A 22,664-nucleotide genomic window follows, 5' to 3' on the forward strand; every position below is an offset into this window, starting at 1 on the left:
CTGAGACAGCCCCGCCCCGCCGAGACAGTCCCACAGAGACAGCCCCGCCCCACAGACCACCCCACAGAGACAGGCCCACAGAGACAGCCCCGCCCCACAGACCACCCCACAGAGACAGGCCCACAGAGACAGCCCCGCCCCACAGACCACCCCACAGAGACAGGCCCACAGAGACAGCCCCGCCCCACAGAGACAGCCCCCCCCCCCAGAGACAGCTCCATAGAGACAACCCCACCCCACAGAGACAGCCCCATAGAGAGAGCCCCGCCCCACACAGACAGCCGAGCCCGGTTGGGAGCGACACACTAATTTATTAGTGAGCAAGCAAACGGGGAAAGCAGCGGGGCTGTGCCCCTGCGAGCGTGTCTGTAGTAAGGAGCGAGGCTCACGCCCTTCTACATCAGCCGGCGGAGGTCCTCGAAGTTGAGCATGTTGTTGGCCACATCGGACCAGGCCGCATGGGTTGCCCCGTCCATCTCCGGGGCCAGGCTGTTGCTGCTGTCCAGAGTGTGGTTGGTGCCACCGATGACCTCATGGCACTCAGGGCACGTACTCTTCTGCATTGCCCCCCCACACTCTCCAATTACATAGATATGCCCATTTTTGCACTTGAACCAGTGGCCACGGGGACAGCCAATAGCAGTGACAATCTGCACCCGCTCAGCTTCAGAAATCCCCAGCCCTGACATGGGTAAGCTAACATTGATCTTCTTCAGGTGAGCCTTCACTGCAGCCTCATCCTCCTCTGTGAATTTCTTCGTCCCTTCCAGGATCTCACGTGCACTGTTAATCTCTGCTGCGATGTCTGTGGATATCATCCTACTTGCTTTGCACCTTACCAAGAGGCTCAGCAAGTAAGTCAGTCTCTGGATCTCAGACTGCAGGTCAGCGAGCTCCTGTCCTGTAAAACTGATACGTTGCTTGTCCAACCACTTCTGCACTTCATCCAGCCTCTTTACCAGACCCTTCTTTTCATTCTCAGCAATTTTGTTCAGAGAACTAGTTAGGTCTGCTACACGTTTATAGAAATTAAGCAGGTTCTCAATTAGTCCAATACTCTTTGTGGAGAGAGGAGAAGCTTTTAGTTTCTCTTTAAGCATGGCATACTTAGAGGATAGATTACACCTCAGATAAATATTCTGCTTCAGTGCAGCCTGCAGTCTCTGTCTGTTAGACTCAATTTCCTCTGCCGGGCCTTGGATTTTCTGTTTCACTCGTTCTATCTCCTCCACCTGCCTTTTCACACTGCTGCCATATCTCAGATTCTTTCTGATGGGTGTCTGACACATAGGGCATACCTTCAGCTTGACGACATCATCATCTTCATCCATATAGTGGTCGAGGCCTTGTGACTCAAAGACATGGCCACAGTCTTCAAGCTCTACAAATCGAGCATCTGGGTCATCCTCAAAGCCAAAAAAGATCTGAGTGAGCTCCTCGTGGTCACAAACAAGGCACTTCTTTGGGCAGGGCTCTCCACACAATCCAACACAGGGATGACCACAGGGTAGCATCTTAGCACAGGGAACATTGCAGCGAGGCCTGTTGCACGGCTCAGAGCAAAGGTTGGTACATTGGTAGTGCTGGCACTGCCACTCACATGGCTCTGCACAAGGAACACAGCTTTCCCAACATTTCTTTTTGCACTTACTGTGAATACAATAGTTCTGACATTCCTTCTGACAAGGAGGACATTCTGTAGTACAAGGCTCTTGACACTTGTGGGAACAGATCAAGACACGCTTGCATGGGCTGTCACATGCCTTATGAAATCTTCCTCCAAAGCAAGTATCACAGGAACCTGAACATACATGACCACATGCCAGTGTGACAGAACACTTTGTCTCACATTTCACAGCCTCCTCATGTCCCATCTCAGTCATCCAGCACAAAACTTTCTGCTCATGGCCACATTTCAGTGTGGCTGTAACCCATTCAGGACACTTCATTGTGCATGGCTGCCCACAGGAACGTTTGCATGTGTGTCCACAGTTTAACTTCTTCTGGCAAGGCTCTAGGCACTCAAATTGCCACTCTGGAATATGGCATGGCACCATCTGTATGTGGCCACACTTAGAAATAGTTTTCTCTACCTTCACCAAACATTTTCCACAGGGCTTATAACATGACTTTGGGCAGTGGTGTCCATCTGCACAAAGTACCTTTTGACAAGGCTTCAGGCACTGGTACTTTTTGTGCTCTGGGTCATACGGGTGACATGCCCTTGCGCAAGCATGTCCACAATTCAACCTAAACTCACAGGGACGAGTACAGCCTCCCTCCGGGACGCTGTTGAAGTCTTCACCTGTAGATACCTTTGTCTTGGTTCCAGGGTGGTTTTGACAGCAAAGCTCCAATGACTGGCCAATGCGACCGTTCTTCCCAAGGGTTTCAATGATCTTGTTCCAGAGAGGAACCTTGCCAAGCATTCTCATGTTTCCAATACAATAGAGGCCTTTCTTAGCTCTGGATAATGCCACACATAACCGATTAGGGATCTGCAAGAATCCAGGTCTCCCCTCCTTGTTGCTCCGCACCAATGACAGCAGAATAATATCATTCTCCTCTCCCTGGTACTTATCTACCACATGAACCTTCACACCTTCAAAGGTTTTTGCTGGCATGAGCTTACGCAGACAGAAGAGCTGTCCAGTGTAAGCAGTGAGAATGGTGATCTGAGAAGGTTCATAGCCCTGACACAAGAAATATTTGCACAGTTCCACTACAAAGCGGGCCTCGTGTGGGTTCTGGTGGCTTTTCCCTTCCTGGATCTCTTGTTCAGGAACCTCATGTTCCACAAAGAAGATATTAGTTGAGACACCCTGAAACAAGAGGAAGGATGTCAGAGAGAGAATTCTAGTTTCTGTCAGCACAGAGTGTTTCCATGTTCCTCATTATCCACTGACAGGAGGACTTTTAGTGAGTTGATTGCAGTATGCAGTTACTGTATACTGTAGTATACACGCTTAGGAAATCACTTAGGTGATTTCCTCTTAGATTTCCATAGGTTATTAATCAAATTCCCATTTCAGCTTACTGGCAATATTTCAGTATCATAATATGAAATCAGTTTCTGATTTTATTTCCTATCTTTCCAGAGATGTTTTTGCAGTACGTTTCCAGGTTATACCCAAGAAAACATGAAGTGTTTGTAACTTCTCAAACCATGCTCATTGTGTGAACAATGTCTTGTTTTGGCCCTGTGGGAGAAAGATACTAAGTTACCAGTGCACAGAGCTGAGCACTTGCCTAAAACACCTTTTTTGCTTCCTTTTTTGCTGCAATAAAAACAAAGTAGCAAGGAAGATTTCTTCTTCAACAGAAAAAGAATGCTAGGACTCCAGTAGTCATTTTACCAGCTCATGGTGTATGGAGTTGACTGCTCACCTGTTCAAAAACTCTATTAGCCTTGAGTTAGCAGGGGCTTTTAAATTTTTACCTATTAACTGGAATTATTCTACCCGTAAGAAATTGTTGTTCTCCCTGCCAAAACCCAGAGACTGATTTTAACAGGAAAGAACAGCTTTTGTAAATCAAACACAGATCTCTGGTTTTCCAAGGTAAGAATACAGAGAGATGACTGTTAATAGTTCAAAGATGCAAGAAAAGCACCAACACAGAGATACATGAAGCCCTGCTTAGGGCTTCCTCATATGTATTTCCTCATTTCATTGAGGAAATACAAATCAGAAGGTAGGGAGTGAGTGTTAAGATGGAAACTCAGTACCACTAAGGAAGAAGCAAAGACTGACACTTCTGACTGATACTCAAGGCAAGCATTCTAATAACTTACTAAATTCTGGCTGTTTATTGTGCATGCTAGATGATAAATGATGACTTTATACTTGTAAGCTGCACAGATCTTCTTTGCAGATGTTGTTTATTGGTAAAATGCCCAAATGGAGAGACCAAGGAAAAAGAGTTCCAGTAATTCTGTCACCTATTTTATGTTGAAGTTTCAATATTATGCTTTAAGTCTTTAAATTAAGATTTCTTCCTAGCTTTCAAACTCCTACAATTTGTTTGTTCCCCCTTCCATTTTTTACTGTTCTTTTAAAGTCATTGGTATTGGATCTATTTCCACTGTCCACCATCACTAAAGCCAGAAGAACTACAAATTACTTACATAATTCTATATTGCACAATTCCTCAATTCAGGTATAAATTTCAGTAAGTGAATTTGACCTAAGAATTTGAAATCCTTGAACACTGTAGTTTACAGAAACTCATTTAGCCAGTAACAGGGGACAAAAGCAATCACTTGGATTGCTGAAAACTCACTTTTATATTCTCATATTCCAGGACAGAGGGATGGTTCTCCAGCTTCTGGTATATATGAGGACTGATAAGCTGGGCAATTTCAGGGCGCATGCGGTGCTGAAACACAAAACAGTTTTATCAGTCTTGAGAAAGGAGCATCATATTTCCCTGTCAATATTCTTTTGCTCCACTGTACAGACAGTGGCTGAATACAGGACAAGGATGACTTTTCAAGAATCCCTTCTCTCCCTCACCCCATTGCTGACACCACTACCAACTGCAGGAGTGATAGCAGCAGAGCATCTTCAAGAAAATCTCTTGATAAGGCTGTTGCACAATAGTGCTGGTTTCAGTGCAAATCTAAGCACACTTATAGATAACAAAAGCCAGCACCTCACCCTAACTACTAAATGAGCTCTTTCAGGTACTTTTAACACAGGACTGCTGGTGGTAGAATTAACTTCCCTAGGCACCAAGATAAACTATTATAGCAATTTAACAGGAAGCATCCTGAGAAGAATTGTGCTGTTTCACGCTGCAAAGTTGTGGAAGTTTCAGTTGCCAAAATAAACCATTGTTTTCACACAAAAACATGAGAACCACAGTGCTGTGGACAATATCACTAAATAACTGATAATATGCTGGAACTCTGTATCAGTTTGACAGCTCCTACCACTTTTTTCAGAAGTTAGACAGTACATTCTTTTCTTTTAGGCTGCTCTAACAGTAGAAATATAAACTTAAGTGTATTACAAACTTAAAACAACCTAAATACAAATGCCATTTTTATCGCTCTTTCTTACTTGGTACTTCAGACAGACAAAGGGGAAATCCACTTTGATCAGACGTTCAAAGAGAGAGACTTCAAGGTTAAAGTTCTTGGCCAGGTCATAAACATTTGCACTAGGCTGCAACTGAAAGAGAAGGGATAGGAGGTCCATGTTTTGGCACTTTTCCTATGAGTAAGTAGGATTTTTCAGTCTCATTTTCTGTGACTGATCACCCACTGAAAGTCCAGAGATTGGATTAGTGCAGAAGTGCTAAACATCAAAGCTAGATACAGTCACAGTCAAAGCACATGTAAAATTGTATCAGTTCAACTAAAACACCAGTCCCACAGGAGCTCTAAAACTACAGGAGACAGGACCTGTGATATCTATGGAAGCTGGGGAGCAACAAACCTCGGCAATTCTCCCACACAGCTTTTGGTTAGACAGTTCTTGTTCATTAACCCAGCAGATAGAGATGTTAGTCATGAAAGTTACCTGCTGGTGATCTCCAATGAGGATGAGGTGCTGGCATTCACTACTCAGAGTAGTAATGGTGTGAGCCTCAAGCACCTCTGCTGCCTCTTCTACAATAACAATTCGCGGTTCTATGTACTGCAAGATCCGTCGGTATTTTGCAGCACCTGAGCAAGGACAGAAGATGAACCTTAGGATATAACTGCATTCAAGCAGTAAGGCAAGACTTTTCACAGAGGGGAGTAGGCTCTGTCTCAGAAAAACTGGGGTCCTTCTCAAGATTCCCCATTTGAACACTTGGCTTTTTGAATTTTAAAACAGCACCATACCAGGGATGGCTTCTATATGAAGAGTTAAGGAAGGCAGGTGGGGATTAGTCCTATGCCTGCTTTGGTCCTTTTTTCAATGCTCTCTTCAGACAGAAGAAACACTCAATATATTGTTCTACATGCTTAAATAAGCCTAAATTGTCTCTCCAAAGGGACATACTACAATGACCTTGACACTACCATCTCCAGAAGGTGCTGTGGGAATAACAATACAGGTATTACCTGTGCCTTACTAAGACACAAGTGGTGCAGTTCCATTAGAAGAATGCTGCTTGAGAGAGGGAGAGTGCAAAACAACACAGAAGCTGCTCATGCCACTAATTAACAACTTTGCAGAGGGAGTCACAGATTAAAAAGGCTCCAGACTAATGCAGAGCCTGACTTAGGCTGTGAAGCAACACATGATACTAATCTTTCAGCAAAAGGTTCTTTAAACATGATTGGAAGCAATACAATACTGGTTTGCTTCCCAACTGCTCTGCACCTGTAGTTGTCATCCCCACAATTCTGGCACTACTGAGAATGCAGAGATCTTGCTCCAGCTTCAGTTCTTTCAGTTTTCTGGCTGCTTCCTGATACTGCTCTTCATGATCCCGAATGTCCTCTCGAATAAAACCCTGGTAAGTCTGCAGCCAAAGCCTGGGAAGAAAGTGCCGTTATCACACACTGCAAGGAAAACAAGATGGTGATCCACAGGTTCTGAGTGGATTCAGCTAAAAACTTCTGCCATACCTTCTGGAAAACAGGTTATTATCATCTGGACTTAGTCCTGAACATGTACAAATGCAGGGCATGACATTGCTTCCCATGCAGAACAAGGAAGGTAAGAACAAACATGTTCAAACAAGGAACTGAACAAGTACAAACAGAAACATCATGGCTTGACACTTTGCACACTGGAATGATCCTAGGAAACACCTGCCTGACAAGCCCTGCAAAATAGCTTTGTCACCTGTAAAGCCTCCAGCGGGAGTTCAGGTCAAGTTGCCACACATCCTGAACAGCATTGGCCTCTAACTCTGTCATTGTGTTCACTTTACGGAGCTCAACCTTCATCTTCTGCATAATTTTTCTCCTCTGGCCACGAGTTATCTAAAAAAAAAAAAAAAAAAAAAAAAGAGTGCCCCAATAAGCAGTTACAGCACAAAGATTCTTTTGCGTTAGCACCCCATGTTATTCTTTACACAGTCATGCTAATGCATGCAGTTACCTCCCACTGCATGTTCTCCTGCCATGGTTGAGCTGTTCCTTCTTCTTGATCCAGCTTCATAGCCAACATGGCAGGGGCTAGATCATGAACACTGTCTTCCTTCTCCCTCCTCCAATAGTTTGCTATTCTTTCATCCTCAATCACTCTCTCAGCTTCAATCAGGTCAGCCATCTCTGGGATCTCCAAAAGCTCCTCTTCTGCTTCATCTTCATTGTCCTCCTCTCCTTCCTGCTGACCACCTGTGAGAGTCACCAGTCACATGAAGTAAGCCACAGCCACTCTTTCAGTGCAGCATTGAAATTAGGGTTAATCTTCTCTCCACTCCCTCACAGTATCACACATCATTCAGTGCCTATTAAGTAGCATTGTCTCTTTTCTGGCACTCATACACTGCTTAGGTAAACACACTTGTAGAAAATGTGTGTGGGGTGGGTGTCTTTCTGGTGTTTGTTTTTTTTTTGTTTTGTTTTGTTTGTTTTACCTGGATTTTCAGCCCATGTATTCTCTGCCGCATCCTGGGTGAAGGCAGATACATCAAGTCCCAGCCACTCCACAATCAGTGAGCGTCGTGAACCAAAGTAGTAAAACTCAGTGTCTGCCTAATATAGGGAAAGTCAAATGAGCCAGGCCTATTGCACTTCAGAGTCTTAGGATGATGCCAAAGCAGCACCTTTACAGCAATGGCAACTAGGACAAGTCCCCCCAAGACACCCTCCAGAACTAGAAAGTCCAAGCAGCCCCAGATCTTCAGAAAGGGTACCCCTCCTCCCTTCAGTTTAAGAGGCTTTCCTTTGGATGCTTGCATTTTAATGCTGCTAAAGATCACTTAGAATCTCTGCAGTTTAAAGGAGCAAAATTCAAAGCCCCTACTTGCCCTGCCTGTCTAGTCTACTGTCCTTTGGCATACCTTGCTGTTCATTCCCTTAACTTTCCCAGTAACCAAATGATGCTAAAACAATGCATGGTGGGGGAACCTCAGGCCCACTAGCAGAAAGGATGGTGAGCATGCACTGGCACTACTTGACTCAGAAGAAAGGGACCTCTCTTACCACAGCCCTTCTCAGGCTGTCCCAGTGCTGGGGTGCCATGTGTGGTTTCAAGTAGCGCTCATGCAGAACTCCGTAGGCCGTGCACTCCAACCGCTTCGCTCCTTCAAGGAGACCCTCCTCAGCCGTTTTCATCTCATGAATTATCTACTCATAACAAAGACAAGAGAGGCAGTGTCACACTCAGAGGAACAAAGTTCACTAACAGCACGACAAAAAACTGACAGAAGAATAAAGAGGCCAAATTCAGCGTAAAACAAGGTGAAAGGCCAGGTGTGGGGGAGGTTTAATATCTCCTCCAATGCACAGGCAACCCGGTCCCAGCATCTCCCAGGAGGTCTGTACATACATAATCATAGTCTCTGAAGTGGTCGTCTGGGAAGTTAAATCTGTTGGTATGCTTCCTCAGCTCCTTCAAGGTGAATCTGTGCAGGGCTGCACTGCTACTCCTGCCCCCAATACGCACTATCCCATCTAATGCAAATGATAATATTCCTGTGAATAAAAAAGAAATATTAGAACTAAAGGGCCAAGCTCAGTTTTCAGCAGTAAGACAAATTTGACTGCAAATCCTACAGTGGTTTGCTCTGAGTGAAGTTTTTTTAATCTATGTAAATGGGGCTAGAGTCACTAAAAAGAGTCAAACCAAAATGCAGGTTATCATGCCATACAATGAGCAGAGTAAGAATTATTGTATAGTTTCTAATTACAGGTTCTAACAACAGGTTGACTGGAGAATTTGTGGATGCACTACCTGTCGCCCTGATTTTGTAAGACTTTGTTAAGCCTTCTGATGTTTACATTCTTTCAACAAACTTTCTCACACACAGTTCTGTAAATAACCTATGTTTTGCATTCTTTCATGGAAGTGGAGAGAATTGATGGACCCTTGGTCTGTCCAGTGGCATTGGAGAGGTGGCACTGTCACCCTCCAATCCACTGTCACCTTTGGAAAACTATAAATGTTGGAGTCAGAAAATAAAAGTTCTTCTTTTTTGTTCCACTCGAGAGCAGCAGTGTCTGTGTCATCATTTCGTGCCTTATCACAACAAACTACCGCTTGAACTGTTCAAGGCCAAGCTGGACAGAGCTTGGAGCAACCTGGTCTAGTGGAAGGTATCCCTGTCCATGGCAGATGGGTTGGAACTAGATGATCTTTAAGGTCTTTCCAACCCAAACCATCCTATGATTCTATGATTCTACCACCATCCTGCCTGCAGGTACTCTTACCTTCTAAGAACTGATCCAGGGCATGGTTGGTGTAGCAGACTATGAGGATGGGACGCTTCTGGTAAGTGCTTTGCCACACATGATCATTAGCCAAGAGAGCCTGAACAATCTTCAAACCCACGTAAGTCTTCCCTGCAAGACAAGCTCAGAATCAGAAAAGGGTAATCCACCCTGTATGAGTGCCCTGAAACATAGAAATCATCAAAAACAGATACAAGATTTCTTCCTAGGCTGCCAATCCGGTCTGTACCAAGAGAACTGACCCCAGGGGTAATTAGCTTACAAAATGTAGACAAAGTAGCTGACATTCCGGCCTGTAGCTGAGCAAGGCCACAGTCTGCAAGAATGTTATTTTTTGGATAATATACCCGACCTGGACACAGGGTTCTCTCTCCCATGGCATCCCCCAGCCCACTCTGATACTGGCATCATAGATGACATTTGGCTGCACATGAAACATCCACATACTACTGGAATACAAGCACTGGTGCTTGTTAAATTCAGGTGCCATTTAAAACAATTACAGTCCATCTTGTAATACTTTATTCATACAATGGTTCATGGCTGAATGTTCCCAAAGCCCTAACATGCCGTGAAGACAAGTAGAAGAGTGCTGCACAGCAAGAAGGACCAAGTTCTCAAAGGCCATTGTAAACTTCTTCACCCCAATATACAAGCACAGCCAACAGTGCAGTTGGTGTCTACTTGCATCTAGGTGGGCAAAGATCAGATATGGCTATTTGAGGATATTTAACTGTCTCCACAGCTCACACTAACTGGGTGACTCAAGCACTCACACTAACTGGGTGACTCAATTATGCACAGGACTAAAGCTTTGGAGACAGTACAGCTGGATTTCTCTGAAGTTAATCTCCCTAGATGGGGAAATCAAGGAGAACTTCTTAAATTACAGAGCCTTTAAGCAAATATGTCTCACCAGTGCCAGGAGGTCCTTGGATGATAGCCAGCTCCTTGGTGAGTGCAAGATTCAATGCCTGCATCTGAGATTCATCCAATTGCAAAGCTTCCATTGAAAGCCATTGGCTGGGATCTAGAATGTTGACACTTTTCAAGCTATCAGGGCACTTCTCTTTACGTGAAGTCTTCACCAAAGGTGCAAGGTTGTAGACAGTATCCCGTGTCAGGTATGCTGGCTCCTTCACCTGTGCATTACATTCCACAATGTACTTCTGGAATGGGATATCTTCTTCCCGCATTTTCTGCAACCCTTCTAACACATGCCGATAGGCCTCAAAATAGGCAGTTGTCTCTACCATGAGGAAAGAGTCTGAGGGTTCAAACTCTCCCAGCAGTGGTTGGCTCTCTGCATCAAAACACAGCTCCACAATCCCATTGACAAGTTCTGCAGCATTACGATTAGAAACAGTGGCAAAAAGGAATGTTTCAAAGTGATCTTTGGACATGCAGACTAGGGATCCATACAGCAATCGTTTAGAATTCTGCCAATGTACAAACCTCAGTGGTTTTGCGTCAAACTGGACCTTGTAAGCAATGCCAGTTGGGGTACAAGATGGGGCAATAATCCGTGCATCAAAGTAGATCCTGATATCATCAAATTTTTTCTTTCTCAAATTTCTGTCCTGGAGGTTCTGCAAAACCTCTACAATACCTTCCCTTAAAGGCCTTACAAAGTCTTCTCTCAAAAGTCGGAAGTGGGTGTCAAGATAAATACTGGTGCTTTCATATTTTCCAAAAACAAAATTGGGACGTAGAAAAGGTTTCTCATTACCATGTATCTCATCATATGTTGGATAAATGCTCATGAAACGATAGCTTTCTGCCTCCCCATCTTGAGGCTGCATAAATGTACACTTATCAGCTCTCAGTGTGCCTTCACGTCTCTTCTCCTGCAGATGCTGCATGAGCATCTGGACTTGACTGAGATTCTTCTCTATCTCTTCTGTGATGTCCACACCAAAAGTTCTCAGGGCATCTATGGATGCTGGCAAGACTGTCAAGAGAATGGAGACTTTCTGCACAGAGCTGGCTGGAAAAGTACTTATCAGGTGCTGAAGAAGTAAAATGATGTTGTTGATATGCTCAGGGTACTCATGGCGTACAGCAGGAACTACTTCTGTTACCATGTCAGACACATACTGTGGCAGACAGACCTTGAGAAAGTTGGACTCCTTCACAACTCCAAGAATGTGCTGGACACCCTGTCTATCCATTTGGGAACTGCACACTTTCTGAAGCACCTGGCAAATGAGTTGAACAAAATTGCGGTTCATGGTTGTTTGGGAAAGAAGTTCCTTCAACCCTGAACTGGAAGCAAGAGTGATGACAACTTCTGAGGGGTCTTTCTTGAGGAGACTTTCAAGGAATTTATAGCCAATCCTTCTGGCTTGCCGAGGCTGCTCACTGTGGTGGCCACCACCTCGGGTAGCATTCTGGTGGAAATGAGGATTCTCCCGAGGTTGCATCCTCCATGTGTTACCTTCGTTTTCCCACCCACTCCTCAGCCCTCTCCCTCTAGTTCCTCCCTGAGCCTGTCCACCTTGATACCTCCTCCCCCTGCCTCTACTTTCTTGCTCATTCCAGGGTCCTCTGGTCCTCTCACGGGCTTGTCCAAGCTGACAGCTTCTTCCTCTAAATGCATTTTCATGCTCATTCCAGGGTCTTCTGCCCCTCTCATGTGTTTGTCCACCTTGATCCCTCATTCTCCTTCCCTCATTCTGTTTTGTCCAGAATCCTGTGGCTTCACTGTTGGCCTGTTCACCTTGGATTCTTGGTTCATTCTTACCAGATTGAGGAACCTTTGAAATCCAACCACTAAACCCCTCTTTTCTTTGTCCATGTAAAAGGGTATCATTACTGTCTTGGAGGTTTTCCCCTAATTTAGGTGCCTGGCCTGGTACATTATTTGTTCTGTTTCTGCCTCTTCCTATAAAGCCAGTGTCCAAACGAAGCACATGCCCTTTAAAAAAGCAGAAAAAAAGGCACTCCTTAATTATAAATCAACCAAATTAAGATGCCTCCCAACCAAGACGAAAGAGCATATTGACCTGATAGTCAGCATATTTTGAACGTTTGACATCAAGTTAAAAAATTATTACATTTGCACACAGATTTTCAAATTGGTGTCTCATTTGTACCCTTCTATCCAACTGCTAAAGAGAGTGCCATGCTTAGAGTTCATTTGAGCTACAAAGACACTAAAAAAACCCCAAAACCTCTTTCCACAGACCTGAAGGCAGAGTAAGAAGGTGAAAGATTAAGTTTTCTGCACAGGACAGCATTTCCTCGGGAGTTAATCGTCAGTGAAATAATGCCAGAGGACGCCACAGCTGACTTGAACGGTACATAGCACGCACAAAACATGGAGTGTCTGGTGAAGTCCAGCCTCTCGGAGTGGCAGGAAGCACAGCCCTCAGGGCCTTTGTCAGACTCCCCACAGGACGCTTAGGGAAAAACTGATTGCTAGCAGGAGCAAATAGCAAGAGGCTGCTGCAACATGGCCGCATCATGGCCCCAAACAGACTCCAAGGGCAAATAAGGAAGAGTTGAAACTCAGCCTTGAGAGAAAATTTCTTTGTACACAGGTAGGGAAGTAGCGGACCCCCCTGTACCAGTACCACACCCAGCCCCCTTGCCCTGCATTCCCGGGGGACCCTCACCTCTCGCTCCACCTCGGGATTGTCTGGCGTTGGGCTCCCGCCCAGGACCCTCCATCGCCCGGCCGGGGACTGCTCGGGGTCTGTTCCAGCTCTCCGGGGCGAGGCAGCGCTGGGGACCGTGGCGCTCCTGCGGCCGAACACGGGCGATGCTGCGCTGCGCTGCCCGCACAGCCCGGGAGCCGCCGCGTCTGTCCCGACACCCACCAGTGCTTCCCCTTCCAATTCCTCCCAAAGTTTCACTTTCCAGTTCCCCGCAAGTCCCGCCCGGCGGGCAGAGCCCTCGCTCCTCGCCAGCGGCGGACAGCGCCCCCGAAACGGAGCTTCTCCTTCTCTCTCCGGGTCCCGCGGCAAGGGGAAGCGAAGAGAAGCAGAGGAGAAGCGCAAAGGATGGAAAACACACCGCACCGACACCCGGCACACCTGCTTTCGGTTTCCTTTCCCAGCATTGCGGGGCGGAGGCAGCCGCGGCTCTGCCCACCCGCCCGGGCCCGGCCCCCGGCCCGGCCCAGCGCACGCGTGGCCCGCGGGGTTCCGGCTCGCAGCCATGGCCACGCTGGAGAGCCTGGGCCTGGTGGGCACCATCGCCGAGGGGGACGTGGTGCCCGTGGACTCCGAATCTGGAGGCTCCGAGGATGAGGAGGTGGGGCGGGCGGGCCGCGGTCCTTGCTCACGGCTGTTTCCGCAGGAGCTGCCCCGGGCACCGGGCCCCAGGCGGCGGGGACCCTCCCGCGGGGACTTCAGCGCCGACTTCGTGTTCGGGGAGGCGGAGGCCGGCGGGGAGGATGCCTGGACGGCGGCGCTGCGGCAGCTCCGCGGCAAGGTGAGGCCTGAGGCCGGGACGGAGCTGCGGTGCCAGAGGCCACAGCGCCCGCTGCTCTCCTGGGCTCCTCTTACAGCTCTCCTGTTGTGGTTTTCTGCCTAGAAAGCAGCTACGACGCTGGATGAGAAGATTGAGAAAGTGAGACAGAAAAGGAAGCTCCAGGTCAGGGACTTTCTTATTGCTGAAAAGACTGGTATGTGTTTGGCCATTCCCTCAGCCACAGTGCTCTGGCTGCAGCTCATCTCTTCGGCTCGGTTTGTTGCCACATGTGATGTGTTGCTGAATGGATGAGGTTGCAGAATTATTAGTGACTAAAGTTATGCAAAACCGTGGATTTGTGAATGGGCTCATAATAACAAACACATACAAAGGATTGAAGTTTCTTTTTCATCCTTTCTTTTTAAAATATTTTCATAATTTTTTTTTTTTTTTAGGAAAGGGAAGCTAAACAAGCCAAAGTGAAAGTTGAGGAGGCTGCAGATGAGGAGGCTTCAACAGAGGCTGAAGATGATCAAACCAAAAAGGAGCATGAGGATTGCAGTAGGGATGAGGAAGATGTGGAGTCTGAGTATTCAATGGATGATGAAAGTATCTTCACAAAAGCAGGTATCAGCAGTACACACTGAGATGGCCAAGAATCTGACACAGAGTTGGCTCACTGGAGAAAATTCTGAAGTGAAGCCTTGCTGGGAGTGGGCAAGGAACACGTTTTATATTTTGTTTGCCTTCTGCAACATTCTTTCTGATTTTAATCAAGTTTATTTGGAATGGTAGCCATAGTTGAACTCATCCCTGAACAAGGATATTTACTCAGCAATTTTACTCCATTACATGCCTCTAGTGGTTTCTGAGGTTTCTCCCTGAACATCTGAATCAAGAGCAAAAAGTATGAGGTTACAAGGTGAAGATAGTTCATCTTGTTATGGGTTTAGCTGTACTTCCTAATTCCTGTCACATTTCTCTCTCTCTGCAGATAAGGTCAAAGTGAAGGAAAAGAAGAGATCAAAAAAGGGAGAAGTGGTAAGTGTTAAAAATTAGTTAAATTTCTCCAGTATTTCTTACTGAGAAATTTGCTTTGGTTAACAAATTATAGCTCAGAAACCAGCCCAGAGCCCTTCGATAACATGTTGTGTTGCTGCATGTGTTGTTTCAGTTTTGTTGTTTTTCCTGTTTCTAGGAAGCAGAGAGCTTTTTTGAAGATGCCTCTCAATACGATGATAACTTGTCATTCCAGGACATGAATCTTTCACGACCTTTGCTGAAGGTATTTGCCTAGCTGATTTATTACATGTTACTCTGAAGAATGTTGTACAGCCTCCCTGCCACCAGTTAGAACTGTCAAATTTCTCATTGCTTTACAACCTCTCTGACAAGGAAATCATTTGGGAGCTAGTGTGACAGTCCTTTAGAAGCTGTTATTACAGATTAATGGAAACTGTTCTTTGATTGTGTCAGTCAAAGATGGAATGTGTTAACACCATCTTGAGCAAGACTTGTCACAGCATGGTTGAAGGTCATCTTGTCCAACCCCTGCTCAAGAAAGGCCACCTAGAGTTCCTGACTAGGAATGTGCCCAGATGCCATTGAATACCTCCAGGGCTGGAGACTGCAGCCTCTGTGGGCCCCTTGTGCTTGGTCACCCTTGAGGTGAAAAAGTGGTTCTTGGTGTTTAGAGGGAACTAAAATACATAAACATACATAAACACATACACCAGCATGTTTCAGTTTGTGCCCATTGTGTCTGTCTCTGGGCACCACTGAAAAGAACCTGCCTCCATCGACTTTCCACCCTCTCATCAGGTATTTATTGACATTGACAGATTTCCCCCTGAGCCTTCTCCAGGCTCAGTAGTGCCAGCTCTGTCAGTCTTTCCTCAGATGTGACGTGCTCCCAAGCCCTTAATAATCTTGGTAGCCCATTGCTTGTCTCTCTGCAGTATGTCTGTGTGTCTTGTAGTGATGAGCCCAGCTCTGGGCACAGCACTCCAGGTGTGGCCACACCACAGACAGAGTTTAATTGCTCTCCCTCCTTTCTAGGCGATCACAGCTCTTGGCTTCAAGCAACCAACCCCGATTCAGAAGGCTTGTATCCCAGTGGGTCTTCTGGGAAAGGACATTTGTGCTTGTGCTGCCACTGGGACAGGTAGGGGTTCACCAGGACACTAGAAACAGAGAATCAGCTATTCACAATAATGGGTAACCCTTCTTAATGTTTTGTTTTTCAGGTAAAACAGCTGCCTTCATCTTGCCTGTCCTTGAGCGCCTGATTTACAAACCTCGTCAGGCTCCAATAACACGTGTGCTGGTTCTGGTGCCAACACGAGAACTGGGGATTCAGGTGCACTCTGTTACTAAACAGCTGGCACAGTTCAGCAGTGTCACAACTTGCCTGGCAGTAGGTGAGTGTTCAGTCATTTATGTGAACTGTACAGCTCATTGTAAACCGCTATACAGAACTGGGAATTCTGTGTGTAAAACTGGAGGCTGTATGGTTTTATGCTTCTAGTAGATGCAATGTGGTTTAAAATCTTGCTTTCCAAGGTTGTGCTGTACTTGTTTACCTGTTTCTGAGAAAGAAAATATTTCTGGTTTTGGATGTCGTTTTATCTGAGGTGCTTCCCATTCCTCAGGCAGTTTGCATTGCTGTACTCTGCTGCAGTGTGCTCAGGGGGTCAGCAATCTGTATTCCCTCTCTTTCAGGTGGCCTGGATGTGAAGACTCAGGAAGCTGCTTTGCGCTCAGGGCCAGACATTCTTATTGCCACTCCTGGGCGACTGATTGATCATCTCCACAACTGCCCTTCTTTCCACCTGAGCAGTGTTGAGGTGCTGATTTTGGATGAAGCAGACAGGTAGGGTAAGCAGGACAGCAATGAAAAACATGGCAGTTTTCTGCTTTCCTTTCTCCAGGGTATCAGGCTGTCCTTGTTGTCTTGCCTTGTGTAATGTTTCTTGGCCAGGCCCAAGTGAAGCTGCCTTACCTTGCTTTTTTTCTCCTGTGCAGGATGCTGGATGAATACTTTGAGGAACAAATGAAAGAAATAATCAGGTTGTGTTCCCACCACCGTCAGACAATGCTTTTCTCTGCCACAATGACTGAGGAGGTAAGACAAGCTGCTGAGAAACATACCCAGGCAGGAAGTTGAATGGGAATTTGTCAGGTCTTTTACCAGAAATCACGTGGACTTTTTTTTCTTAACCTGTTTTTGTAGGTGAAAGATTTGGCTTCTGTTTCCCTGAAAAATCCCGTCCGAATTTTCGTGAACAGCAACACAGATGTTGCGCCTTTCCTGCGGCAGGAATTTATCCGGATCAGACCCAACCGGGAGGGGGACCGGGAGGCCATTGTAACAGGTTAGTGATGAGCCAAGGCAAGCTGGGATCAGTGAGTGACTGTGGAGCAGGCTTCTGAGAGGACTTTCTTCCAGCTCTGCTGACACGAACGTTCCAGGATCACGTGATGCTTTTCACCCAGACCAAGAAGCAAGCTCACCGCATGCACATCCTGCTGGGACTGATGGGCCTGCGGGTTGGGGAGCTTCATGGGAACCTCTCTCAGACACAGCGGCTGGAATCACTCAGGTATTAGCAGGCTCAGTTAGCAAGCCTAAGCTAAAAAGAAGTTCCAAGTTGGAAGTTTTAGGGTGGAAATAGATGGCTACATTCATTGCTAATGCATTTGATTTCTCTGCTCAGGCGCTTTAAGGATGAGCAGATTGATATCCTGGTAGCTACAGACGTGGCTGCACGTGGACTCGATATTGAAGGTGTTAAAACAGTGAGTATTTGAAATGCTGTGCTTTTTAATGAGGCATTTCATGTTGATTCCCAACTAACACTGTTTCTGTTACAGGTCATCAATTTTACCATGCCTAACACCATCAAACACTATGTGCACCGTGTGGGTCGGACAGCCAGGGCAGGCAAGGCTGGTCGTTCAGTTTCACTGGTGGGTGAGGAAGAGCGCAAGATGCTGAAGGAGATTGTCAAGACTGCTAAAGCACCAGTGAAAGCCAGAATCCTCCCCCAAGGTATGTGGTACTTCTATTTACTGAGGTAAAAAGCTGGAGAGAGTACACAGGGAATATTGTGGTACAGAGGGACACTAAAGGAGGTGCTGAAAAATAAGATGGACTTCACATGAGCTGCCTCTGGTGTTCATATGGTATTGTTTACAGATGTCATATTGAAATTTCGGGAGAAGATTGAGAATTTAGAGAAAGATATCTATGCAGTTCTCTGCTTGGAGCGTGAGGAACGTGAAATGCAGCAGTCAGAGGCCCAGGTAAGCAATTTTTTTAGTATCTGGTGTGATATAGTCTATTATGAGGTTACCCTAAGTATACTTAACCTGCCTATTTTAGAAGGGGAAGAGAGGAGTAATTTTTAGCTACCATGAGCTCACATCTTGTCTGAATTAACACAGATCAACAAGGCAAAGAAGCAGCTGGAGACAGGAAAAAAAGAGACTGGGAGTGAGAGTTTGGAGCGGAGCTGGTTCCAGACCCGTGAGGAGAGGAAGAAAGAGAAATGTGAGTCATGACGCTGTGGCCATGTTAAATTCTATAGCCACAGCTGGCCTCTGCTCTGTGCTTTAAGAGGTTCTTTATTCTATTTTTCTTTCTCTTTCCAGTGGCTAAAGCCCTGCAGGAATTTGACCTAGCATTACGAGGGAAAAAGAAAAGGAAGAAATTTGTTCAGGACACACAGAAAAAAGGCCAAATGACAGTGAGTTTATTTGTCAACAAGTGGGACCCTGGCCAGACTATCATAGTTTTCCCTTAGCAAAGCTTCACATCACCAAATCTTGTATTTTAACACCTTTCAGCCAGAGGAAAGGTCACAGTTTGAGATCTTGAAATCTCAAATGTATGCTGAGCGGCTGGCAAAGAGGAATCGCCGAGCAAAGAGAGCCAGAGCCTTGCCAGAGGAGGAGCCAGCAGCAGCACCAGCAGGTAGAGACTTATATTTTACAGCTAACTTACTTTATGTCACTTATTTTGCTAGAAATAGGTAAATTAATCTAGTCTGTGTAGGGAGAGGCACTGATCTCTGCTGGCCCAGTTTGCAGTCATTTGCCTCATGCGCAGGCTAATTGTTGTGTTCAAGAGTACTGTGATGATGCTGTAGCCTTCTGTTTACAACCAGTGTTCTGATTATTATTTGTTAGGTCCCAAAAAGAAGAAAAAGTTGTCTGTGTTTGACGAAGAGCTGACCAACACGAGCAGGAAGGCTCTGAAGCAGTACCGTGCCGGGTAAGGTCTTAGCAGGTCTACATTAGTGCACACTGCAGTAATGAGAATTTGTTTGCATCTCTGTATTTCCTCAGGGATGCTGTGATATTGGGGAAGAGGTTCTGAAATTGGGGCAGGTTCTTTTATTCTGTGACCCGTCTGACCTCTTCTCCTTCCCCTCTCTCTCAAAAGCCCATCATTTGAAGATCGAAAACGCTTGGGTATCGCCCAGCGCAGGAAAGGAGGGAACTTCAAATCAAAGTCCAGGTATAGTTCCCTTTACTTTCTTGTTCAAGTTTTGGGGCTTTTTCCTTGCTTTCTTCTTCTTCCTCTTGTGATTGTTTAAAGGCCCTTACTAAAAGGTGTGTTGGCTCTGCAGTACCCTCTTTTTGCAGGTCTGATGCTGAGGCTAATCAAGGACAGGGCCTTTAACACATTCCTGGACTCCTACTTGGGAGACTGTTTTGCCTAGAAAATGCTCAGTGCTGCTCCTCATCTGTCATTAAGAGTTGGGCTGATGGAGTAATATAATTTCTATTATCTTCTCTTGCAGGTATAAGAGAAAGTAAGAACTGTTACCAAATGGGTAATTTCAGACACACTGTACAGGTCCTCGATTTTGTAGTACTGCCAGGAGACAACCTCAGTAAAATTGAAGTTTTTCTTCAAGTTGTGGAATAGCTCTGGGATGTTTGTCAATTACCTACCTGGTTAAAGACTGTGAAGACAGCTGTAGCAACCCATGAAATAAAGGATTATTTTTCTTGTAAGATGTTGACTGTTTTATGGATGCCTCAAAGAGGTGGAATATGTTACATCTTTCTAGTTCATGTACATAATAACTTTAAGGCAAAAACTGAACAAAGTTTTGCTCATACACTTCAGTGATCTCAATTAATGGAGCTGAAAAAATATTCTTGTGGTTTAGAACCCTTTTCTATAATAGGGAAAAAAAGTTTTTCAAACTACGTGTCACAAAGATGGTTTCTTTAATTTTTTATCATCTCCACTCTCCTAATCTGTTTTTTTTTCCAATGGCCTTGTTAAATTTCATGGCTATGATTTAATTCCTGCAAAGAACACATACCAACTGTTAATTCCTGTCTATACAAAGTAAGCTTTTTTTTCTTCAAGCTTGCTCTTCTGGGATGACCAATGTGGAGCAGTAAAAAGTAATGGCTGCACTCTTGACAAAAACAGACCAGCACAACAGTGACTCCTAGTAGTAGGTTTTCCAGCTTTATTAAAAAGGGCAAACATTACCAGCAGTAGATATAAAATATACATAGCAGAGGTCTGACAGGTGGTACTGCTCAATGTATCCCCTTCCTTGGTCTTCTCCCAGTTCAGAGGTACATTACAGAACTCTCACGGCCTGGGGGGGCGCATGCCAGGTGGAGGGGGTCCTGGGAATAAAGGAAAGAGTTGAAGAGAAAAGAAGCAGCAGCACTAGACAAAAAAGACATTTCCCCACATGCTCAAAGTAGCCATAGGACCCCTTTTTGGCACCAAAGCACGTAAGACAAACAGCAGAGCTAGGGAGACAATGGAATGCATCACCCTTCAAACATTTTATTACAGCTTCTCAGAGCCCCGTGGCAGCTGGGATAGTCTGTGCTCACCTCTCATTCCTGGGGGTGGTGGTCTCATGCCTGGGGGGGGCATTCCCATTGGAGCCCCTCGGCCAGGTGGCATTCCCATGGGTGGACCCATGGGTGGTCTCATGCCTGGAGGAGGTCCCATCATTCCTTAAGGCAGAGAAAAAATAAACATGTAAATCCAGCTGAATATTCAAGGCTCTAGGTGGGTATCAGAATCTTTCCCACAATACCAGATTTTCATCAGAAAAGTTTTATTATCAATTTTGCAACAAAACATGAGCTCTCCAGAGTAATTCCTACCTGGAGGAGGGGCTCCTCTGCTCATGGGTGGGGGAGGACCCCCACGCCCAGGTGTGTACTGAGTTGGGGCTCCTGCTATGCTGGCAGTGGCTGCTGCAGCAGCAGCTGCAACTGTTCCACGACCCTGGGGTGTCATCACCTGTAGACAAAACAAATAGACTCAGAAAAAATAGCACCTGCTTTATCATAACTACTAAAAAAATCACGTTGATATTCCCCTTCAGAAAGTTACACCAGTCTTAACTTACTAAATAACACTACAGCCTGTAATATGATTCAATGGATGCCACTTGAATTATGTGTGAAAAGCTGCACTTTTCAACCCTCTTCTTCTGTCATACAGGACAATACCTAGGGAGACCTACTACCAAAGAAGAGCCACCAGGCTCAAACTTTGTGGTAACAAACTAAGATTACAGTTCTTCCACTACACCAATTTCTTGCATCAAAAAATAAAAGCCATAATATCTCACCTGTTGGGATGGTCCTCCCACTCCTCTGACAGGGCCAGCTAATCCTGCTGGAGCTTGTGGCATGGGAGTACCAGCTGGTACTCCCCTCCCTGCTGCTCTCCCAACACCAGGTCCTCCAGCAGCTCCAGCGAGGGGTACCCGGGCAATTCCAGTCTGAAAACACAGCCCCCAGAGATAAAGATTTATCAGAAATCCTCAGAGCCTACAGATGCCCACAGCCTTCCTTTGTCCAATGAAACATCCACGCCCACAAAGGAATCAGAGCTTCCTGCAGTGAAGTTTGCTGGACCTAGTCACAACAGCATCTGTAAGATCTGTAAGCCTACAACAATACAATAGTAGCATTCCCCTGAAGCAAATCCATCAATTTCCCTTCCTTTTTCTTTAGCTCTCTGCTCATTCTTACATCTTTTGGAGGTGGTCCTTCAACTGTCATGGACACCAGGTTTTCCCCTCGCAGCAACACAAGACCAAGGACTCGTTTCTCTTCCCGCTCTGGCTGTTTTGAATTTTTAGGTCTGGGGAGAAAAAAAGAAGATTGCAAAACAGAAGGAAAAACAGAATGAATGAATGCTGCTCTTTGAGCCTATAACAGAATATATGACTAGACTACTTCTCCAGAGATGAGCACATTTTTATATGCCTCAAACTAAGTACACAGAGAAATCTAAACTGCTACAAATGGCATCACCTATGCTGGTTATGAGGAAAGAACTGAAACAAAGGGTCCCATAAGCCTTGGTAGTTTGGGGATTTGACACAAGAGACTAAACCCATGACTGGCATCACATGTGCTGGTTGTTAGGAAAGAACTGAAACAAAGGGTCCCATAAGCCTTGGTAGTTTGGGGATTTGACACAAGAGACTAAAGCCGTGACTGTTTTTGCAGGAGCCGGCAGCACACGCTGTCCCACCGCTGTCCCGGCTCTCGGCCCGAGCCCCCGCGCTGGGGAGCCGGGCTGGGGGCACCCCCAGCGCTCACTTGATCTTGCGGAACTCGTCGCAGTCGCACAGGATGAGGTTCATGTGCTTATCGAAGGCCTTGAACGTGCCGATGAAGACGCGCCCATCCTGCAGGATGCACCGCATGCGGTAGTCGATGTGCTGCAGCATCTTGCTGCTCTTTCCCACCGTCTGCAAGAGAGCGCCGCGTTACCCGCGGGCCGGCCCGCCGCGGAGCGGAGCGGAGCTCGCTGTACCGGCGGCCCCCGCCCCGCGGGCCCGCCCGGCTCACCATGGTTGCGGCTTTCCGTGCTCCCCCCGCCGCCGCCGCCGCCGCT

At 46.1% G+C, this 22,664-nt stretch overlaps 3 protein-coding genes across 4 annotated transcripts; 1 reads left to right on the top strand and 2 right to left on the bottom strand.

Annotated features, from left to right (window-relative positions):
* Positions 1–291: 291 nt before the first annotated feature.
* Positions 292–13,087, bottom strand: ZNFX1 (zinc finger NFX1-type containing 1). 2 transcript variants are annotated; one of them, XM_041478729.1, is made up of 14 exons: positions 12,958–13,087; positions 10,257–12,257; positions 9,320–9,451; positions 8,439–8,584; positions 8,093–8,236; positions 7,525–7,642; positions 7,044–7,282; positions 6,786–6,925; positions 6,566–6,634; positions 6,318–6,472; positions 5,526–5,671; positions 5,064–5,174; positions 4,282–4,377; positions 292–2,822 (listed from the first exon to the last, which is right to left on the bottom strand). In XM_041478729.1, exons 1-14 carry the CDS (start codon positions 13,010–13,012, stop codon positions 396–398), a joined length of 5,979 nt encoding a protein of 1,992 aa, XP_041334663.1. In that variant the 5' UTR covers positions 13,013–13,087; the 3' UTR covers positions 292–395. The 2 variants fall into 2 exon arrangements, with proteins under 2 accessions (XP_041334663.1, XP_041334664.1); XM_041478730.1 differs by lacking the exon at positions 6,566–6,634.
* Positions 13,088–13,461: 374 nt separating this feature from the next.
* Positions 13,462–19,780, top strand: DDX27 (DEAD-box helicase 27). Its single transcript, XM_041478731.1, has 21 exons — positions 13,462–13,597; positions 13,643–13,777; positions 13,880–13,939; positions 14,212–14,383; positions 14,751–14,797; positions 14,955–15,041; positions 15,815–15,920; positions 16,003–16,176; positions 16,478–16,628; positions 16,781–16,880; positions 16,989–17,130; positions 17,205–17,358; positions 17,473–17,554; positions 17,630–17,807; positions 17,955–18,061; positions 18,203–18,308; positions 18,410–18,504; positions 18,605–18,731; positions 18,947–19,031; positions 19,203–19,277; positions 19,564–19,780. Exons 1-21 carry the CDS (start codon positions 13,502–13,504, stop codon positions 19,577–19,579), a joined length of 2,295 nt encoding a protein of 764 aa, XP_041334665.1. The 5' UTR covers positions 13,462–13,501; the 3' UTR covers positions 19,580–19,780.
* A 447-nt stretch (positions 19,781–20,227) lies between these two features.
* Positions 20,228–22,658, bottom strand: SNRPB (small nuclear ribonucleoprotein polypeptides B and B1). Its single transcript, XM_041478618.1, has 7 exons — positions 22,619–22,658; positions 22,367–22,518; positions 21,791–21,902; positions 21,385–21,537; positions 20,912–21,050; positions 20,633–20,758; positions 20,228–20,416 (listed from the first exon to the last, which is right to left on the bottom strand). The coding sequence occupies exons 1-7, from the start codon at positions 22,619–22,621 to the stop codon at positions 20,379–20,381; spliced, it is 723 nt and encodes a 240-aa protein (XP_041334552.1). The 5' UTR covers positions 22,622–22,658; the 3' UTR covers positions 20,228–20,378.
* Positions 22,659–22,664: the final 6 nt, after the last annotated feature.

This window comes from Pyrgilauda ruficollis, unplaced genomic scaffold (assembly GCF_017590135.1).
Source record: "Pyrgilauda ruficollis isolate IOZ18807 unplaced genomic scaffold, ASM1759013v1 scaffold46, whole genome shotgun sequence".
In the NCBI taxonomy this organism is placed as follows: Eukaryota; Metazoa; Chordata; class Aves; order Passeriformes; family Passeridae; genus Pyrgilauda; species Pyrgilauda ruficollis.